General features: G+C 39.7%; 1 protein-coding gene across 1 annotated transcript; it reads right to left on the bottom strand.

The window, feature by feature from the left end:
• Nucleotides 1–14,408: 14,408 nt before the first annotated feature.
• Nucleotides 14,409–16,729, bottom strand: LOC148876907 (cytochrome P450 78A7-like). Its single transcript, XM_088977778.1, has 2 exons — nucleotides 15,334–16,729; nucleotides 14,409–15,239 (listed from the first exon to the last, which is right to left on the bottom strand). Exons 1-2 carry the CDS (start codon nucleotides 16,528–16,530, stop codon nucleotides 14,625–14,627), a joined length of 1,812 nt encoding a protein of 603 aa, XP_088833904.1. The 5' UTR covers nucleotides 16,531–16,729; the 3' UTR covers nucleotides 14,409–14,624.
• Nucleotides 16,730–17,219: the final 490 nt, after the last annotated feature.

The raw sequence follows: 17,219 nt of genomic DNA on the forward strand, positions 1-17,219 counted from the left end.
TTTTGACAATCATAAAACCTTTTTATAATTTCCATTTGACAAATTTTTTTCTCTAAATTTTTGAGAAATTCAACAAAAACTTCCCTTTCATTATCTTCTCAAACGGAAAACATTAGACTGATATATCAGTTTTTTAAAAATACCTATTCTATACTTTTATAAATTATTTTACATATAAAATTACTGAAATAATCCTATTTTAATTCTATAAAAACATTAGAAAATAACCATTAAAGGAAGTTTTTGTTAAATTAAATTAAGATTTAAGCATTTTAAAAAAACTGGAGCATCAGTCTAAATTTTTTATATGTAAAAGTAACAGAATGAAGGTTTTTGTCGAATTTCTCAAAAGTTTAAGAAAGTATTTAATAGAATGAAATCAGAAATTTCAGGAAAAGTTTTTATATTTTAAATATTTTGTAAATATCGCTGGTCCACAAGGTTCACATCTTCTTGTTTGAGTTGTTTCCCTCTTTAAGCAGGACCCACCTCCATTGTCTGTTCCATCTTTTTTGCAGCATCTTTCTGCATTGAGAACTGTTTTCTTTTTTTTTTTTTAATCTTTAGTACCACATTGTCTGCAACAACCACTCTGATGGCTTATGCATGGAGGCGTCAACGGTCAAACTCCATGAACTGAACCACCAACCAAAAGGTCTGCAACGCCGCAGTGAGCAGAAACGGGAAATGGAGGAATGCAGATATAGGTCAGGCTGACAGGTTGAGGGTGTCGATTCAACTGGGCGCTCCCCCCGAGTCAAATCATGAGTATCTGCTATCTGCGTGTTTTATTGGCAATCTGACCCCGCCGCTTTTGGTTGTCACCGCCGGAAAACGAAACATCGGATCCCAGTTGAGTTGGGGAAATGGGGCTAGGGTTTTCTTCTCCTCCTTGAAACCCCCTGACGCCACTTGCTCAGCTCCCCTTCCAAGTTACAACTAAACGACGGACGACGGTGTACCAAACCGGTTTCCCCGCGTCGTCAGAAGCTGCTACACGCCCTCTGCAGCGCTGGTCCCCGGGGGACCTCAGTTTTCTGACTTCAAGCCCACTGGAGTTGAGAATAGAATGCACCTTCGCACACACGCTATTCTTCACAGTACATTACAGTCGCACATTACGAACATCTCTTGTACTTCTATATTATCATTAAATTGGGGAGCACTTACATTCAGGATTGGAATTTGGATCTTTCTATATCATTCATTAAAAGAAAAGCATGGTTTAAAATATTGACATATAGCCTTTTTTTTCTCAGATGGTATGAATTTTTCAGCCTGAGGTTCTAATGTTTGATTTTTATTTTAGCTTGTTCTTATCATGGTAAAACAAAAGTGTCTGACGACCTCTTAATTTTCATGTCTAAATCAAAAACCTTAATCCCTAAACTTGCAGTTGATTGGAAAATTTCCATTAATCCGAAATGAGTTAAATAATTTCCTTAGGTTGTGTTTGATTGCAGTGAAATTTTATTTTCATTAGTATAAATGTATGGGAGTGCAAATGAAATTATGTAAATTTTGGTTTAATTAAGTTTTGGATTTTACTTTATTCTCCTTTAGGCCTTATTATACTTCACTTTTACTGCAATCAAACAGAATAAGATTAAATTTGAAACAAAAATAAATCAATATTTACACCCAAAACATTTACAATGCCATAGTTTTGCATCAGTGCAAATAAATTTGCATTGTGGCCAAACACAGTCTTAGGCTCAGTTTGGAGGGAGCAGAAATATAAATATGTAGAGTGCAAAACCTTGTATTTTGTATGTATTTGCACTGTACGTATTAGTATTTGTATTTGCACTCCTTCCAAACTGAGCCTTACACTCAATTTAGAAGAGTACAAATATAAATCATATATTCTGTACTATTTTGTATGTATTTGTACTTATACTCTCTCCAAACTTAGACTCAGTTTGGAAGGAATACAAATATAAATATGTAAAGTGCAAAACCTTGTATTTTATATGTATTTACACTGTACACATTTGTATTTGTACTTCTTCCAAACTAAGCTTTAATGTTCAAATATAAAAAAGAAAACCTACTAATTGTAAGGTGGTGTTTGATAACACTTTTCACACCTTTGAAATCTAAAAATGTTGCTTTTTAGATGGCACCTATGTTTGAGTTTGAGTATCAAAAAAGGATTTCAAATGCATTTTCATATATCTGAAATTGTAAGACCCAAGCCAGGCATTGAACGAGGTCTGATGCGTTTCAGGCTTAGCCAAAAGTCTAAAATATCCTCAATATTTTTAATAATGGCATATTATACCCCCATTTATACCCGATAGAATCTCATTCAATATGTTGCCATCGAACGAGAAGGGAGACAATGATGGATAACTCAAAGAAACCCTATAGTTGCTAGCAAAGGAGAATTCATCGAAAAGAAAACCACCTCACAAATCCCATTCTCCCCCTCCCCCTCCCTCTCTCCCCTGTCTTCCTGCCACCATCATTGCAACTCTCAACAGCGACAGTTAACACCCTTGTCTAGTGATGTCAATGGATTGGGTTAAATGGTAAACCCAACTTGACCCTACCTTATAGGGTTGGGTTAGGATCAATATATTTGCCTTTACGGTCAGGTTGCGGTTTTGATTATTCAACTCGAGTCAGGTTTGGATTTTGATTGACCCACCCCATCGGGTCATGATACCCTGCATATATACAAAGTATTTTTGTAACTTTTTGACTTCTAGCTCTATAGCTTTAAAGTTTAAGATTTATTTAAATGTTGGTTTTGATTTTTTTTCCTTTTTTTAAATGGGAAAAGTGACATCTTAGATTTTATAAAACAACTTCCTAACTTAAATTAATGGATTTTAGGTCTTTAAAATATGTTAAAAAAATACAATTAAAATGCTACGGGTTAAGTTAGGTCGGTATCTGGTTAGACCCTATAGGGTCAGGTCAGATTCGAACATTATGTATTTTAAGGTGGGTCAGGTCGAGTTCAGATTGACACAAACCAGACTTGTTGACATCCCTACCCTTGTCTCTAGCCAGTTGCGTTATTTGATCGAATCCACTACAACTCTTAGTCATTCAATTCCTCTCTCTCTCTCTCTCTCTCTCTCTCTCTCTCTCTCTCTCTCTCTCTCTCCATCTCCCATCTCCCATCTCTTCTCCACTCCCGACCACTGTCGTCGTCTCCACCCCATTCTCTTCCTCTACAACTAATGTAAAACAGAACACCACTGCAACTTATGTAAAATTAATTATTAATTATTTTAATGTTTATGAATTATTAAATATTTTAATAGTTTTTAATATATTAATTTTCTAATTATTAAATATTTTTTCTTTGCTTCATGGACTACTATTTCCATTCTTATTTTAACTATTAATCATTTATTTTGAATTTATAAATTTATATGTATTTTTCAATTTTATTCTTATTTTAATTTACTCATATTTTTAAATATTATTTTAAATTTAATAAATTATTTTTTTTGAAATGATGCAAATTAAACTCAAAATTACCAAATAGTCTACTTTAAGAGTAAAATAATAAAATTAAGAAATTTCAGATATTGAAGATTTGATCCCACACAAATAACCTTATCCATTCAGGACCTCTAAAAAATAGAAAAACATTTATATCTTTTTTCTTCTATTTCAAACATTTTTAATATCTTTTTAACTTTTTAGATTTTAGATTTATCAATACCACCTAAGATTGGTATAGTTTAAACATTTTTAATATAACCTACATTAATACAAAAATATACGTATGTTTGAATGAACCCAATACTTCACTCTAGAATCCCTGTGTGAACTGTGAAAACATCTAACAGTTTTGAGGTAGTGCACAGTCGAAGACGGCTACGTCCTTAGTTCAGGAAGGTCAGGAAAGAATGAGCGGGCAACGGAGCCCACCGTATTACTCCATATGAACCCTCCAAGGGGCCAGAACTTAACCAATTTGCAGTACGTTCCTTTTCTCAACATATTATTAACGAGAAGAATCGTTGAAGCGACAATGTTGTCAGGCTCGAAAAGCTTTTGTTATTGGGTCACGAGTCCAATAATTTGACCATTGATGCGTGTAGATGAAAATATAGGGTTCGACTATCATATCCACCCATCCGGTCCAACCAAATTCCTAGTTCCCGTGTAGAATGCCGCAGTGCTATTTCATCATGCATCTACCAATAATGACCCATATGCATGGAGTTGACATGATGATCATTGTTGGCCTAGAATTACACAAGTAGAATGAATCAAACTGTTTGAACCTTATCAATTTCGTCTGGGGTTTATATTAGGGATATCAGTCGGTCGGGTAACTGAACCGACCCCATCAGGTTGCTGTTGGGTCGGTCTTAGTCGGGTTTGGGTTGGTATTTCCATACTGAGTCGACCCACTGACACTAAAGCCTTGAAGGTGTTAGTATATAATATGAATTAGATATAGGTAAGTTATACATGGGTTAAAATGGTTAGAGGACTAAAGTCTTGAAGATGCTACTATTCCTTTTTTTTTTCAATAAAAAGGTCCTTTTGTAGTGTTATAGGAGTTAAAATGGTCAGAGGACTATTTCTCTTGGCAAAAATGTGACTTTGGAAAGAAGACGAGTTATTCTTGAGAAGTAAATTTAGGTGTTGATTGGATAGACATTTTGAAATTAATTACTTTCATACTTTCAATATGAAAGCACATAAAAATAGCACTTTCACATTTTGAGTTGTTTTATACTTTTTGAAAACACTAAGTAAAAGCATAAGAAATTGTGGCCCCTTGAAATACTCCATACTTTATAAACCACGTACCAATTGCATGTGTGGTATTTCAATTCCATAAATAGCAAAATATATAGATTCTAAGTGGCATTGGGGGATACATCTATGTATTCAATGACATTTATGTGCCACGTGGTAGAATATATGAACACCATGTGACATTTGGGTGGAATACATCAATGTATTTAGTGGCATGTATATGAATAATATGTAGTAGTATATATGGGGTAAATTATAAAGACCCCCCTGTAATATAGGGTCTGTGACAAAGACCCCCTGTACTTATTTTTGCGACAAAGACCCCCTGTACTAACAAAGACTTCTTTTGCTAGTTTTCTGTTGAAGTCTGCCATTTTAATCCCCATGCTACCTTTGTAATAAATTTTTGAGCAATTAGAAGAAAAATACTGTTCATCTTCCCCGATCTCATGAGACAAGCAGTGGCAACAAAAAAGGGGCATTGTCATATAATAATAAATCTAAATTCTCTAATAAACATGCCAAACACTGTCTCTCTTTCTTTTCCTTCTCTACTCCACTTGCCCATTGGTTCAAAACTTCATTTAGATCTCTCTCGCCTGCCACAAAGTGGCTTCCTCTCTTTTGATGCTTCCATTGAAAATGGCTGTCCGCCTTCTGCATCGGCTACTCTTGCTTTTATTAGCTAAAACATTGCTCCTCCGATCAGCTTTCACCGTCGATTTTATCTTCAATGGCTTTAGTTCATCTAATCTTTTATTCTACGGCACCGCAACACTCAAATCCAGTCTGCTCGTCCTCACAAACACTACCGCCTTTACCGTTGGTTGAGCAAACTCTCCAGCCATGACACCGTCTTCATCTTTGCTCCTACCTGCGGAATCAATGGCACCACCTCTTCTTGATAACTTGACTTCGTCAACCATACCAACAACGACAACCGCAATAATCACTTGTTTGGCATCGAATTTAATGTGTTAAAAAATCAAGAGTTCAACGGTATCAATGATAACCACATTGGCATCGACGAGAACTTGCTCACGTCGAAGACCTCCGAGCTGGCCGGTTATTGGGGTGAAGATATGAATAGCCAAAACAGGACCTTTCATGATTTGACGCTCAACAATGGCGTCAACTATCAAGTATGGATTGATTACTCAGATTCTCTGCTTTATTGGAGGATTGAAATTTTATGCTAAAAATAAAGCCACAACCAATTCTATTCATATTCAAGAAAGCAACGTCTAGGGTCCAAATAAACAGACTTATAACAGAACTAACTTTAGCTAAAAATAAGCAACTAAACTAGAAAGTGGATAAACATGGTCCACGATTTAAAAAATAATGCCTAACAATTAGGAAGTAAATCACCCACTAAGTACCCACTAAATTTGAAGCACTATTCAACATTCCCACTATGTTTGATTTGAAGAACTCATGCTTGGCACGTGGCAGTGACTTCGTAAGAACATCAGCTACTTGCTCATTGGTCCCACAATACTTCATTGCTTTTGTTTCTTCAGCAACCAAATTTTGGATGAAATGATAGCGGATGTTAATGTGCTTTGTTTTGCTTGGAAAGCTGGATTTTTTGCCATAGCGATTGTTGCTTTGTTGTCACAAAACACTTGAGTTGCACTTTCTTGAACTTGGCAAAAGTCAGCTAACAATCTCCTTAGCCAAACTGCTTGACAAACTGATGCCGTTGCAGCAACATATTCTGCTTCTGATGATGACAAGGCCACGATCTCTTGCTTCTTTGAACTCCATGAAATAGCACCCGAACCAAGGGAGAAAATGCATTGTTGGGCTATGCATAAATCTAGAAACAACATTGATAGAGAATGCTATATCAAGCCTTGTGTGAGGCAAGTAATTCAAACCGCCAACCATACTTCTAAAATACATCGCACTCGCCATTCCGGTGCCATCATTAGCTATAAGTATCTCATTCACATTCAAGGGAGTTGGAGTTGTTTTACAGTTTAACATATTGAACATTTTCAACAAATCATTAGCATATTTTCTTTGAGAAATAAAAATCTCATCTGCACTTTGGTTCACCTCCAAACCAAGAAAATAATGCAACAAACCCAAATTTGACATTTCAAATTTTTTCATCATGCAAGAGTTAAATTCCTCAACAAGAGACTCACAAGACCCCATATAAATTATGTCATCAACATAAAGACACACCACCAAAAATTCAGAGTTACCTCGCTTCTTCACATAAAGTGTTGGCTCATTTTTACTCCTTTCAAATCCATTCTACTGAAAATAGGAGTTGATCTTGCTATACTAAGCTCGCGGGGCTTGCTTTAGGCCATATAAAGCCTTCTTTAACCTGTAAACTTTGCTGTAATCGCCACTAACAAAACCTTCAAGTTAAGAAACATACACCTCTTCATCTAGTTCTCCATTCAAAAAGGCAGATTTAACATCAAACGGGTACACATCCCAATTTAATTGTGCAGCCAATGCTAGAAAGTTTCTCACTGTTTCAAGGTGAGCAATCGGAGAAAAGGTTTCTTCGAAGTCAACACCTTACTACTGAGAGCACCCTTTCGCCACCAACCAAGCTTTATGTTTTTGTATAGTACCGTCAGCATGATACTTTGTTTTGTACACCCACTTGAGCCCAATAACATTCTTGCCTTCCAGTATATTGATCAACTCCCAAGTTTCATTTCTTTCAATAGCCGCCATCTCTTCTTTCATTGCATCCTACCAAACTTGACTTTCTGCAGCTTCATCACAACAAGTGGGGTTAGATACATACAAAGCAAAAATACATGAAGCATAAATATCCCTCAATGATTGGAATTTTCTTGGAGGTGTTTCACTAGAAGAACTTGAAAATGAGGACTGCAAGCTTGTTGGAGTAGATGCACTACTTTTGCTGGAGGGAGATGAATGAATGGTTGAGCTGCTGCTACCAACATATGGACTAGCCGGTTCTGGAGGTTCTGTCATAGGGGTTATACTAGCATCTTCTGTAACTTGAGGTGCTGTAGGTGTTGCACTGTCGTTGTTCCAGGCCCAAGTTTCTCCTTCGTTGAACTTAACATCCCTGCTTATAATTACTTTGCACTTATAGGGTTATACAACCTATATGCTTTGGATTGAGGGCTATAGCCAATAAAAATGCAATTTTTTTTTATAATTTTTATCAAGTTTGTTGCGAGTTGGAGAAGTAACCAAGGCATAGGCTATACAACCAAAAATTTTTTAAGTGGCTTACCCACGGCTTCCTGCCCTTCTAAGTTTCATATGGAGTCCGGTTCATAACAACCTTTGTAGGTGAGATATTGAGAAGGTATACTGTTGTTGCCACTGCTTCTGCCTAGAACTGATTTGGAACACCACTTGCTTTCATCATGCTTCTTGCCATTTCAACCGCCGTTCGATTCTTCCGCTTAGCCACATCATTTTGTTCCAGTGTGTACGGTGCTGTCAACTCCTTGTGAATGACATTTTCCTCACAGAAAACATTAAATTCATTAGAGATAAGTTCACCACCCCTATCAGAATGGAGTGCCTTTATACAATGCCCACTTTGCTTCTCTACTAATGCTTTGAATTTCTTGAAAGTTTTAAAAGTTTCTTATTTGAATTTCAAGAAATACACCCAACTCATGTGGCTATAATCATCAGTAAATAACAAAAAATATCTGCTTCCACCAAATGATTCAATACTCATTAGACCACACACATCAACATGTACCAATTCAAGACAATCAGAAGCCCTCCATGACTTGTCTACAGGAAATGAATTTCTACTTTGTTTCCCATAGACACAACCTTCACAAAAATCAAGACCATCAATTTTCGGCAACCCAACAACCATATTTTTTTGAGCCAACAATTTCAGCCCTTCCATATTTAAATGCCCATAATGCAAATGCCATATTTTTGTATCACTAGCTCTAGCAATCAAGGCACAATTTCTTACTTCAGAGACTTCTAATGGAAACATTTTATTTTGTGCCATAGGAATGCTAATGATTATATGTCTCGTTTTCTTATCTTGAACATAACAACAACCATCATCAAACAAAATAGAGTATCCACCATCTATCAATTTCCCAACACTCAACAAATTATGAGCTAAATTAGGAACATATTGCACATCATGGAGGAGTTTTACATTACCTTGTGAGGTTTTGATGGCAATTGTACGTTTCCCTTCAACTTGCATTTATTTGTTGTCTCCGAGTCAAACTTCACTTTTCTGTAACTCATCAAGTTCTTTATAAAGAGACTTTGTTCTAGACATATGGTTGGAGCAACCACTGTCTAGAAACCACACTCCATTGAAAGCATTATCAATAGGATAATGAGCCATGAATAGCTTGTTCTCCTCTTCAACTTTCTTTGTAATTTGGCTTGTTTCTACTCGTCTTTCTACTTGGTCCAACAATCTACTTCTTTGTGACCCAATTTCTTGCAATACCGGCATTGGATGGTGCTTTTGTGTTCGTGTTGATCACCAAATTGGCCTCTTCCTCTACCGCCACCGCGACCTCGACCACCTCTGCTCTGTCCCCGGCCTCCTGAATTTTTTGGCTTTCCCTTGTAAGAAGACTCCCCCTTGACATGAAAAGACTTCTCCTCAACCTTTTCATAGGATCTGCTCAGTCTAGCTTCATAGGCTAACAAAGAACTCATTAATTCATCAAAAGTATAAGTAGACAAGTCCTTAGACTCTTCAATTGCAGCAACTACATGATCGAATTTTGATGTTAAACTCCTCAAAACCTTACTCACAACAATTTCATTACTAACACTTTCACCATATGACTTCATATGATTAACAATCCCAGACACCTTAGATAAAAATACTTGCACAGATTCTTTTTCTTTCATGGCCAACGTTTCAAAATCACAACGAAGGGTCTATAGTTTTACAGTAATTACCTTCTTATCGCCCAAATTCTTTCTTTAGAATCTCCCATTCTTGAGTGGAGGTGCTAGCTGCTGCAATTCTTGGAAATATTTCTTCATCAAGGGCATGTTGAATGAGGATCAACACCTTTGCATCCTTCTTATGGGTTTCTTGCAACCATTGATCAGGCTCGGTCGGATTTGTGTCTTCAAATCCCTTCTCCACCAAGTCCCACAGCTCTTGAGACTTGAACATGGTCTTCATTTTGAGGCTCCAGAAGTGATAATTCTCCCCTTTAAAGACTGGAAATAGGGGTAGAGCTGATGAATTCGTTCCGTTCCTTGCCATGGCGAAATTTCTCTCTTCTTTACTCTTTGCCCAAATAAAAACCCAACCTGACTCTGATACCAAAGAAATTGTTGGGGGATTGAAATTTTATGCTAACCTTAGCTAAAAATAAATGGATTTACAACAAAACTAACCTTAGCTAAAAATAAGCAACTAAACTAGAAAGTGGATAAACATGGTCCACTAACTCAAAAATAATGCCAAAGAATTAGGAAGTAAATCACCCACTATGTATCCACTAAATTTGAAGCACTATTCAACATTCCCACTAAGTTTGAAGCACTATTCCACATTCTCACTACGTTTGAAGCACTATTTAACATGCTTAATGTCACTATGGCGTGAGTAGGAATGAAAAGGCCTCTGCGGCCTTTGATTTGTACTCTTGTCAACCTCTCCGACATTCTCCTGGATGAAATGTATGTTGGTTTCACTACGGTGACGGGATGGTTAGTTGAATACCATAGGATTCTTGCTTGGAATTTTAGTAATTCGAATGCCTCCATCAGAGATTCCTTGACTACTTTGAATCTGCCATCATTTGTTCCTCCCAAGAACTCTGTTTTTCATTCCAAAGGATTCATTACGGGGATTACAGTGGCGGTTCTCTTTGTTCTTGCCTATTTTGCGGTGATATCTCTACTTTTGGTTAAGAGGAGGAGGAGAAGGTGAGGGAGAGAGCGGAGATTGAAGATTGAGAATTGGAGTATTAGCCCCGTCGGATGAATTATCAGGAGATTCACATGGCGACAAAGGGGTTCTCAGAAGAAAACGTAATTGGGGTTTGAGGGAATGGAAAGGTCTATAAAGGGGTTTTGACAAGAGGAGCCAAGGTTGATGTGAAGTGCATTGCCCACGAGATTGATGAAGGCATGAGAGAGTTCTTGGATGAAGTACAGGAACTTAGTTGGAGCAACGCTTTCAGCAGAAGGTGATCGGAGGAGCAATGTTATGGCTAATAAAAGCAAGAGTAGACAATGCAGAAGGTGGGCAACCATTTTCAGCGGAAGCAATAAAAGAGAAGAAGCCGCTTTGTCGCAGGCGAGAGAGATCTGAATGAAGCTCTAAACCAATGAACAAGTGGAGTAGAGAAGGAAAAGAGAGACGTTGTTTGGTAGGTTTATTAGAGAATTTAGATTTATTATTATATGACAATGCCCCTTCTTTGTTGCCACTTGTATCGTGAGGTCGGGGAAGATGAATAGTATTTTTCTCTCAATTGTTTGAATATTTATTACAAAGGTAGTATGGAAATTAAAACAACAGATTTCAACGAAAAGCTAAGGGAAGAGGGTTTTTGTAATTTACCATATATATATATATATTTAATGATGTATATATTGTTCAATAACATATATAGATGACACTTGGCATTTGAATGTTTTGATGAAAGAGTGAGAGGCATTATAACTTATATAGATGTTATATGACAACATATATGAATGCACATAACATTTGGGGTAAATCATGTGGTAACATATGTGGGTATCATGTAATATATGTAACATTTTGTTGTATCCAAATGTTACATTGGAAAACAAGTTGTATCCAATAAATAAAATGAAGTAAATATACATTGGAAATGTGTTTTAATTCAAGGGCTTGCATCTCCTACCCACAAGGCATTGCAACCGAGAGCATCTCCCTACAAGAATGGCAGATGTTTCTAATGCCTGGCTGAAATGCCTTTTGAGTTGGTGTGGATAGAGTTCTAGGTTTTGGTAAGATGGTACTTCCACGCAAGCGATGTAAGAGCTTTTCCTTTATTCCTTTTTTGGTTAAACCACAAGAATCCCGAAGGCATGAACCCTGCATACCCATTCACCTTGCTGAATACATTCCTTAGTATCCAGAAGATGGGCCATTCGACGAATTTGAAGGGCAATCATTCCTATCTGGCATTGGCTAGGATTGGTCCAACGTCCAATCCGAGTCAGGTTGAGTCAAAAGAAATAGGGTGTTTCTGTCTTTTGAGTATGCACTGTTTGACAAATGATTAGCCAATTTACTCTTTCTTAGCTAAAACCTTGAACATATACGTCCCATCCCCTTGACTGTTGAATATCTCTCTTATTCATTCAAGGATAGGAAGGAATCAAAGCACAGAGAGAGAGAGAGAGAAGCTTATTAATGTAATGGCAATTATTTACTGCATCTGTTGGGCTCCACTCCATGATGAGGAAAGAAAATATTCTTATTGAGTGGCTGGTGCAAAGGTTGCAGCAGCTAGAAAGATTGGGCACGAGAGTTGGTCCTGGACCCGACCTGAATATAACTAAAAAAGGCCTTCTGCGTAGTACATGGTAAGGTACATGGCTCACATGCTAAGGCAGTAGCTGCTCGCTTACTCCCAAGTTCTCATGCAATCATCTATCAATCTGGACGGCTCAAATCCTAACCAAACAGCCGATCGATCCCTCACTCTCTGAGTCCCGACCAACCCAGTACACTACAGTATTAATATCTGCTTCTAGTTGTGGAGAAGAGGGAACAGCCCAGAAATAATTGTCCCAATTTCACGTGGTTTTCCAAAACCGGGTCATAATAACTATATTGGAATTTGAGTTTTGTCTCTTCCACTCGACTACTGCCTCTTCTCAGTTCTCATCTCGCCTCACTACCGACTCTACTTAACTCCACCCTCCATCTACTCTCTTCTTCCTCGTGTCTTGCTGCTTGCTTTTTCTTTTCTGCATAGTAATAGTCAGATAAGAAGAGAGTTAATAATTTCGGAGTTCGTACTCTTCTCTCATGAGTCATGACAAGCAGCTGGGGCAGTATATGTGTCACTGTCTAAGCATTTATTGTATCGCAGTCAAGCGAATCCTACAAAACATAACCCAGAAGGGTGAAAAAGATCACGATCTTTTGTGTGCTGCATCATCAGCTCAGCTGGTACCAGGGTACGGTAGTAAAATCAAGTTCATAGAGAGAGAAGGAGGTGGGTACTGAGTAGAGTGAGTGGGTCAGGTAGTGGGAACGGGATCTGATCTTCACACATGGGCGTCTCATTGGCATATCTATCGTACATTAAAAACATCTACCGCGAATAATAATTTATAAGTACGATAGATGTTTCCTATGCATGGTGAGATGAAGTCGGTGTGAGACGCCCGAGTGAGGAGCAAATCCGGTCTCCAGGTGGTCACCATCACCCGCATCAATATCCAATCCACAAGCCAAAGTGACAGTACTTGGGTACAACCAAAAACCAGAACAAAACAGCAACAGTTCGACACGTTTGCACGAATGATGCTGGGGCTGTTTCTCTTTTTGGGTGTACCATGGTGGACACGTGGAATAAAAAGGACGGAAGGAAGCTGAAGTGACATCGGGGCCGTACGTGTGGGATCTGGACCCGACCCAGAGAGGGTGGTTCATACTTCAAATCGTGATTTTTGCTAAAAGAGTGTGTGGTGGGTGGTGGGGGCTACGGATATCCCTGCGGTCTTCTCTCGCTGCAGTGGTGATGATGATGCTGCTCATTATTGAGTGATATTATCTCTCTTTCAATCAGTCCGTATGCTTTTGCTTTCGCCAGAGAACACAAGATACAGTGGACGGGGTGCAAGAGGAAGAAGTAAAGGAGGCTGCTCTTCTCTGCATCTTCATGTTCATGTTCATCATCGACTCTCTCTCTCTAGTCGGAGGGTCCCGCCCATGTTAATGGGCATTTACTTTCACTGTCATTTTTCTTCTCGGCGACAATGCACGTTCGCCTTCTGCCTTCTGCACATGAGCACTAATCAACTGTTACAGAACGCAAATTTAATGCCTGTGGAGGTTTATTTACACCTCTCTGGGTCCCCTCTATAGCTCTAGCTGCTTACAACCTCTGCAGGCAGCTAAGTCTGTATGAACTAGCTTTTCCCTACCCAAAAGAGAGAAAATGAAATCTGAATATAGAAAGTAAGCCGAAAGCAATGCATTTTGTTTGTTTCTCCACTTTCGCTTGGCTAGCTTCTCTGAGAACCTCAAGAAATCAGAGTTCAACCGGGGCAGGAGAGAACGACAAAGACTAAAGTAAGGCATTCAAGAAGAAATCAGAGCCCAGATCCCTTTCTGGATGTAAGAGAGTCATTTAGCAGTTTCAGGCTTTGTAGGGACCTTTTTATCCAATAATTACAGTTACAGCGACCCCTCTCTCTCTCTCTTTCTCTCTCTCTCTTCTCTAAAGAAGCAAAATAGGAATGGTCCTCCCCATTTGCACAGGGATACTCATAATTCTTCCAGGAAAGGAAACTATTTAAACACCGACCTATATTCCCAGAATGGGAAGGGCCGGACAATCCCATTTCAAAATTAGAGCTTCCACACATCCATACATACATACCATCCGCCACATTCCTCACTCTTATTATTCTGCTCATATTAGAAACCAAATTTAATAATGGCAACATATGATACTATATAAGGAACCAGAATAAAGACAACAACATTCCTTAAAAAGCCTTCATTTTTAAGCAGAGAAAATACAAAAGGTGAAAGAAAAGGAAAACAGTATACTAGATACAGTTCCCACACCACATCAAACCCTAGACCCTCACATAAGGCCAACTTTGAAATATATATATATATAAAAAACCTAGTATATCATCAGCAGATAGGATAACATTAAAGAAAGACCTTTGCCTAGACCTAGAAGTTGACAACATTAATTCCTCGGATCAGCCACAGCAGAGAGTGGGTTTTTCATCTCACAGGACAGCTTCAGCACCTCGCTCAAGTCAACCGGGTTCTCCGGGTCCACCATCCACTTGAAATGGTGCACCAACTTGGCCACCCACAGGCTCACAGTCACCAGGCCTAGGTTCTTCCCTGGGCACACCCTACGCCCACCCCCAAACGGTGCAAGCCTCATGTCATTGCCTCGGACATCCAAGTTTATGCCACCCTCGCTCTCCATGAACCTCTCTGGCTTGAACACCAGCGGCTCCTCCCACACTTTGGAGTCATGAGTGATGGCCCACATGTTCACCATGGCAGTGGTGTTGGCTGGGATTAGCATTCCATTGCTCATCTGCACGTCCGACGTGGACAACCTGGCCCAAGAGAGCAAAGGGCCTGGTGGGTGAATGCGAAGGCTCTCCTTCACCACTGCTTGAAGGTAGGGCAGGTTTGCCACGTCTGCATCTGTGACGCTTCTGTCACCTACGACACGGTCGAGTTCGCTTTGAAGTTTGGCTTGGACACTCGGGTTCAGAACCAACTCGGCCATGACCCACTCAGTCAGAAGAGCAGTCGTGTCAGTGCCTCGGAAGATCATTTCCTGCATAGTCATGAAGCATGAAGCGTGAAGCGTGAACTACACATATATTCAGAATAAAAAAAAAGTAATTAGTTTCCAAGGAAGAGCGACGAACCCATAGAACGGCAACCATGTCATCCTCTTCGAGCTTCTCTTCGCCATCAAGAGAGAGCAGGACATTGACGAAATCGGCATTGTCGGATGCCTTACCAGACCCACGGAGTCGGTGCTCCTCGATGATCCCACGAACGAGTTTCCTCACTCGAGGAACAAGTGCAGAGCATCGCTCGTTAATGTGGAAAGGGTCGTAGAAGTAGCTCAGCCATGGCAGATAGTCAGACCAGTTAAAAGCACCCAAGAGCTCGAACCCTTCCTTGACCATCTCACGGAGCTCTCTCATCTCTTGGCTATCTTGCTCCACGTCGTAACGTTTCCCAAACACGCTTCCCATTATGTTGTTCAGCGCTGCAGACTGAAGATGCTTCCGCAAGGCCACGGCCCCACGTACAGACTGCTCCTTGGCTATGCCGTTCAACATAGCAGAGCAGTCCGCCTGACGCACTGGCTCGTGGGCCGCAATGCGCTTGGGGGAGAAGAGGTGCGACGAGGCAATTCTCCTAAGAAGCCTCCAGTAAGTGCCGTTAGGAGCGAAACCTATGGCTCGACTGAACATTAGCTTCTTAGCAGACTGCTTAAGGGGACGGTCAGCGAAGAACGGGGAGGTCAAGATCTCCCGTGCTGTGTGTGGATCGGAGGCAACGACTACGGGAGCGGAACCCAGACTAAAGGCCATGAGTTGGGTAGCGCCAAGGCTCGAAGCCATGGAAGCTAGAGTACGATGAGCCAGGCCACGGCTTAAGCTGAAGAGGCTACCGAAGACGGGAAGGCCTCGTGCTCCAGGGATTGGAACACGTCCCTTTCGATGCCGCCCGTTCTTCCAGGCAACACCGCCGACGGTGAAAGCCCAGGTGACAAGCCCAACAGACACGAAAGCAAGGATGAGAGAGATCAAGACCCACCCATCAAACAGGTTTTGAGTTCCAAGAAAAGCTGGCAAAGTGAACACCCACCAGCTATCCTTAGAGACTAAACAGAACTCCATTGGAGATAGAAGAATGGCAAAAGAGAAGCAATAGAGCGAAAGGGTTAGTTTTTGAGGGAGCTGGACAAGGAATGCTAAGTGAGACAGAGAAGGAGAGAAGAGTGAGAGTGTATGTGAGGAGACGCACGGTGGCAGTGATCCGAACTCAGAAGTGGTGAAGACAGACGAAGGGGATGGTTGTTTAAATAGGCGGAGGGAAGGGGTAATCATATTAGAAGAGAAGGGTTTTTCTATATAAAAAAGAGGGGGAGGCGAGGGCCCTCTCACCACAGGGTATGCTTCGTAACCGTTGCATACTAACTTTAAGTAATCTCTAAGAGATTGATTCTACATCGTATTAGTAACGGTAGAATATCTTTTTAATTGTAAGAGGTCAGTTTTTCAATTTCGTTATGCTCTTACTGAGTTTAAAGTACGCCCATTCACCGTTACGGAAGTTAGGCTCTTTCCTATTAACATTAGATCATTCACTCAAGTCATCTATCTCAACTCACGTTATATTTTTCTCTCAAACTATTTTTAACTTCTCCCAAATCATTTCTATTTTTCTTAGTTGTTTGTTTTTTTAGATTGCGTTTACGTTTCTTGGAAGCGTGGAGATAAGTTCATTTGCTGAACTTAGGCATGGTTTTAAAAAATGATTCGGAAATGGAATCATTCTGGCCACCAGTTTTAAGGTTGACAGTTGGACCATCCAGTTTGAAGGAATGGCCCGTTTTGACAAAAATATTAAAAATAAAAAATGGCTAAAAGCCATTGAATGAGTCAACAGTTTGATCACCTGGGTCAATGGGTTGTTGACTGATTCAACATTTTTTAGATTGGTTGTTTGGATGATTCCCGGGCCGAACGGTCTGACCGTTCAAGTCAACGGGGGTTTGAAAACCATGAACTTAGGT

The sequence above is a fragment of the Nelumbo lutea genome, chromosome 1 (assembly GCF_056320005.1).
Source record: "Nelumbo lutea isolate HS-2025 chromosome 1, American lotus-T2T, whole genome shotgun sequence".
Lineage (NCBI taxonomy): Eukaryota > Viridiplantae > Streptophyta > Magnoliopsida > Proteales > Nelumbonaceae > Nelumbo > Nelumbo lutea.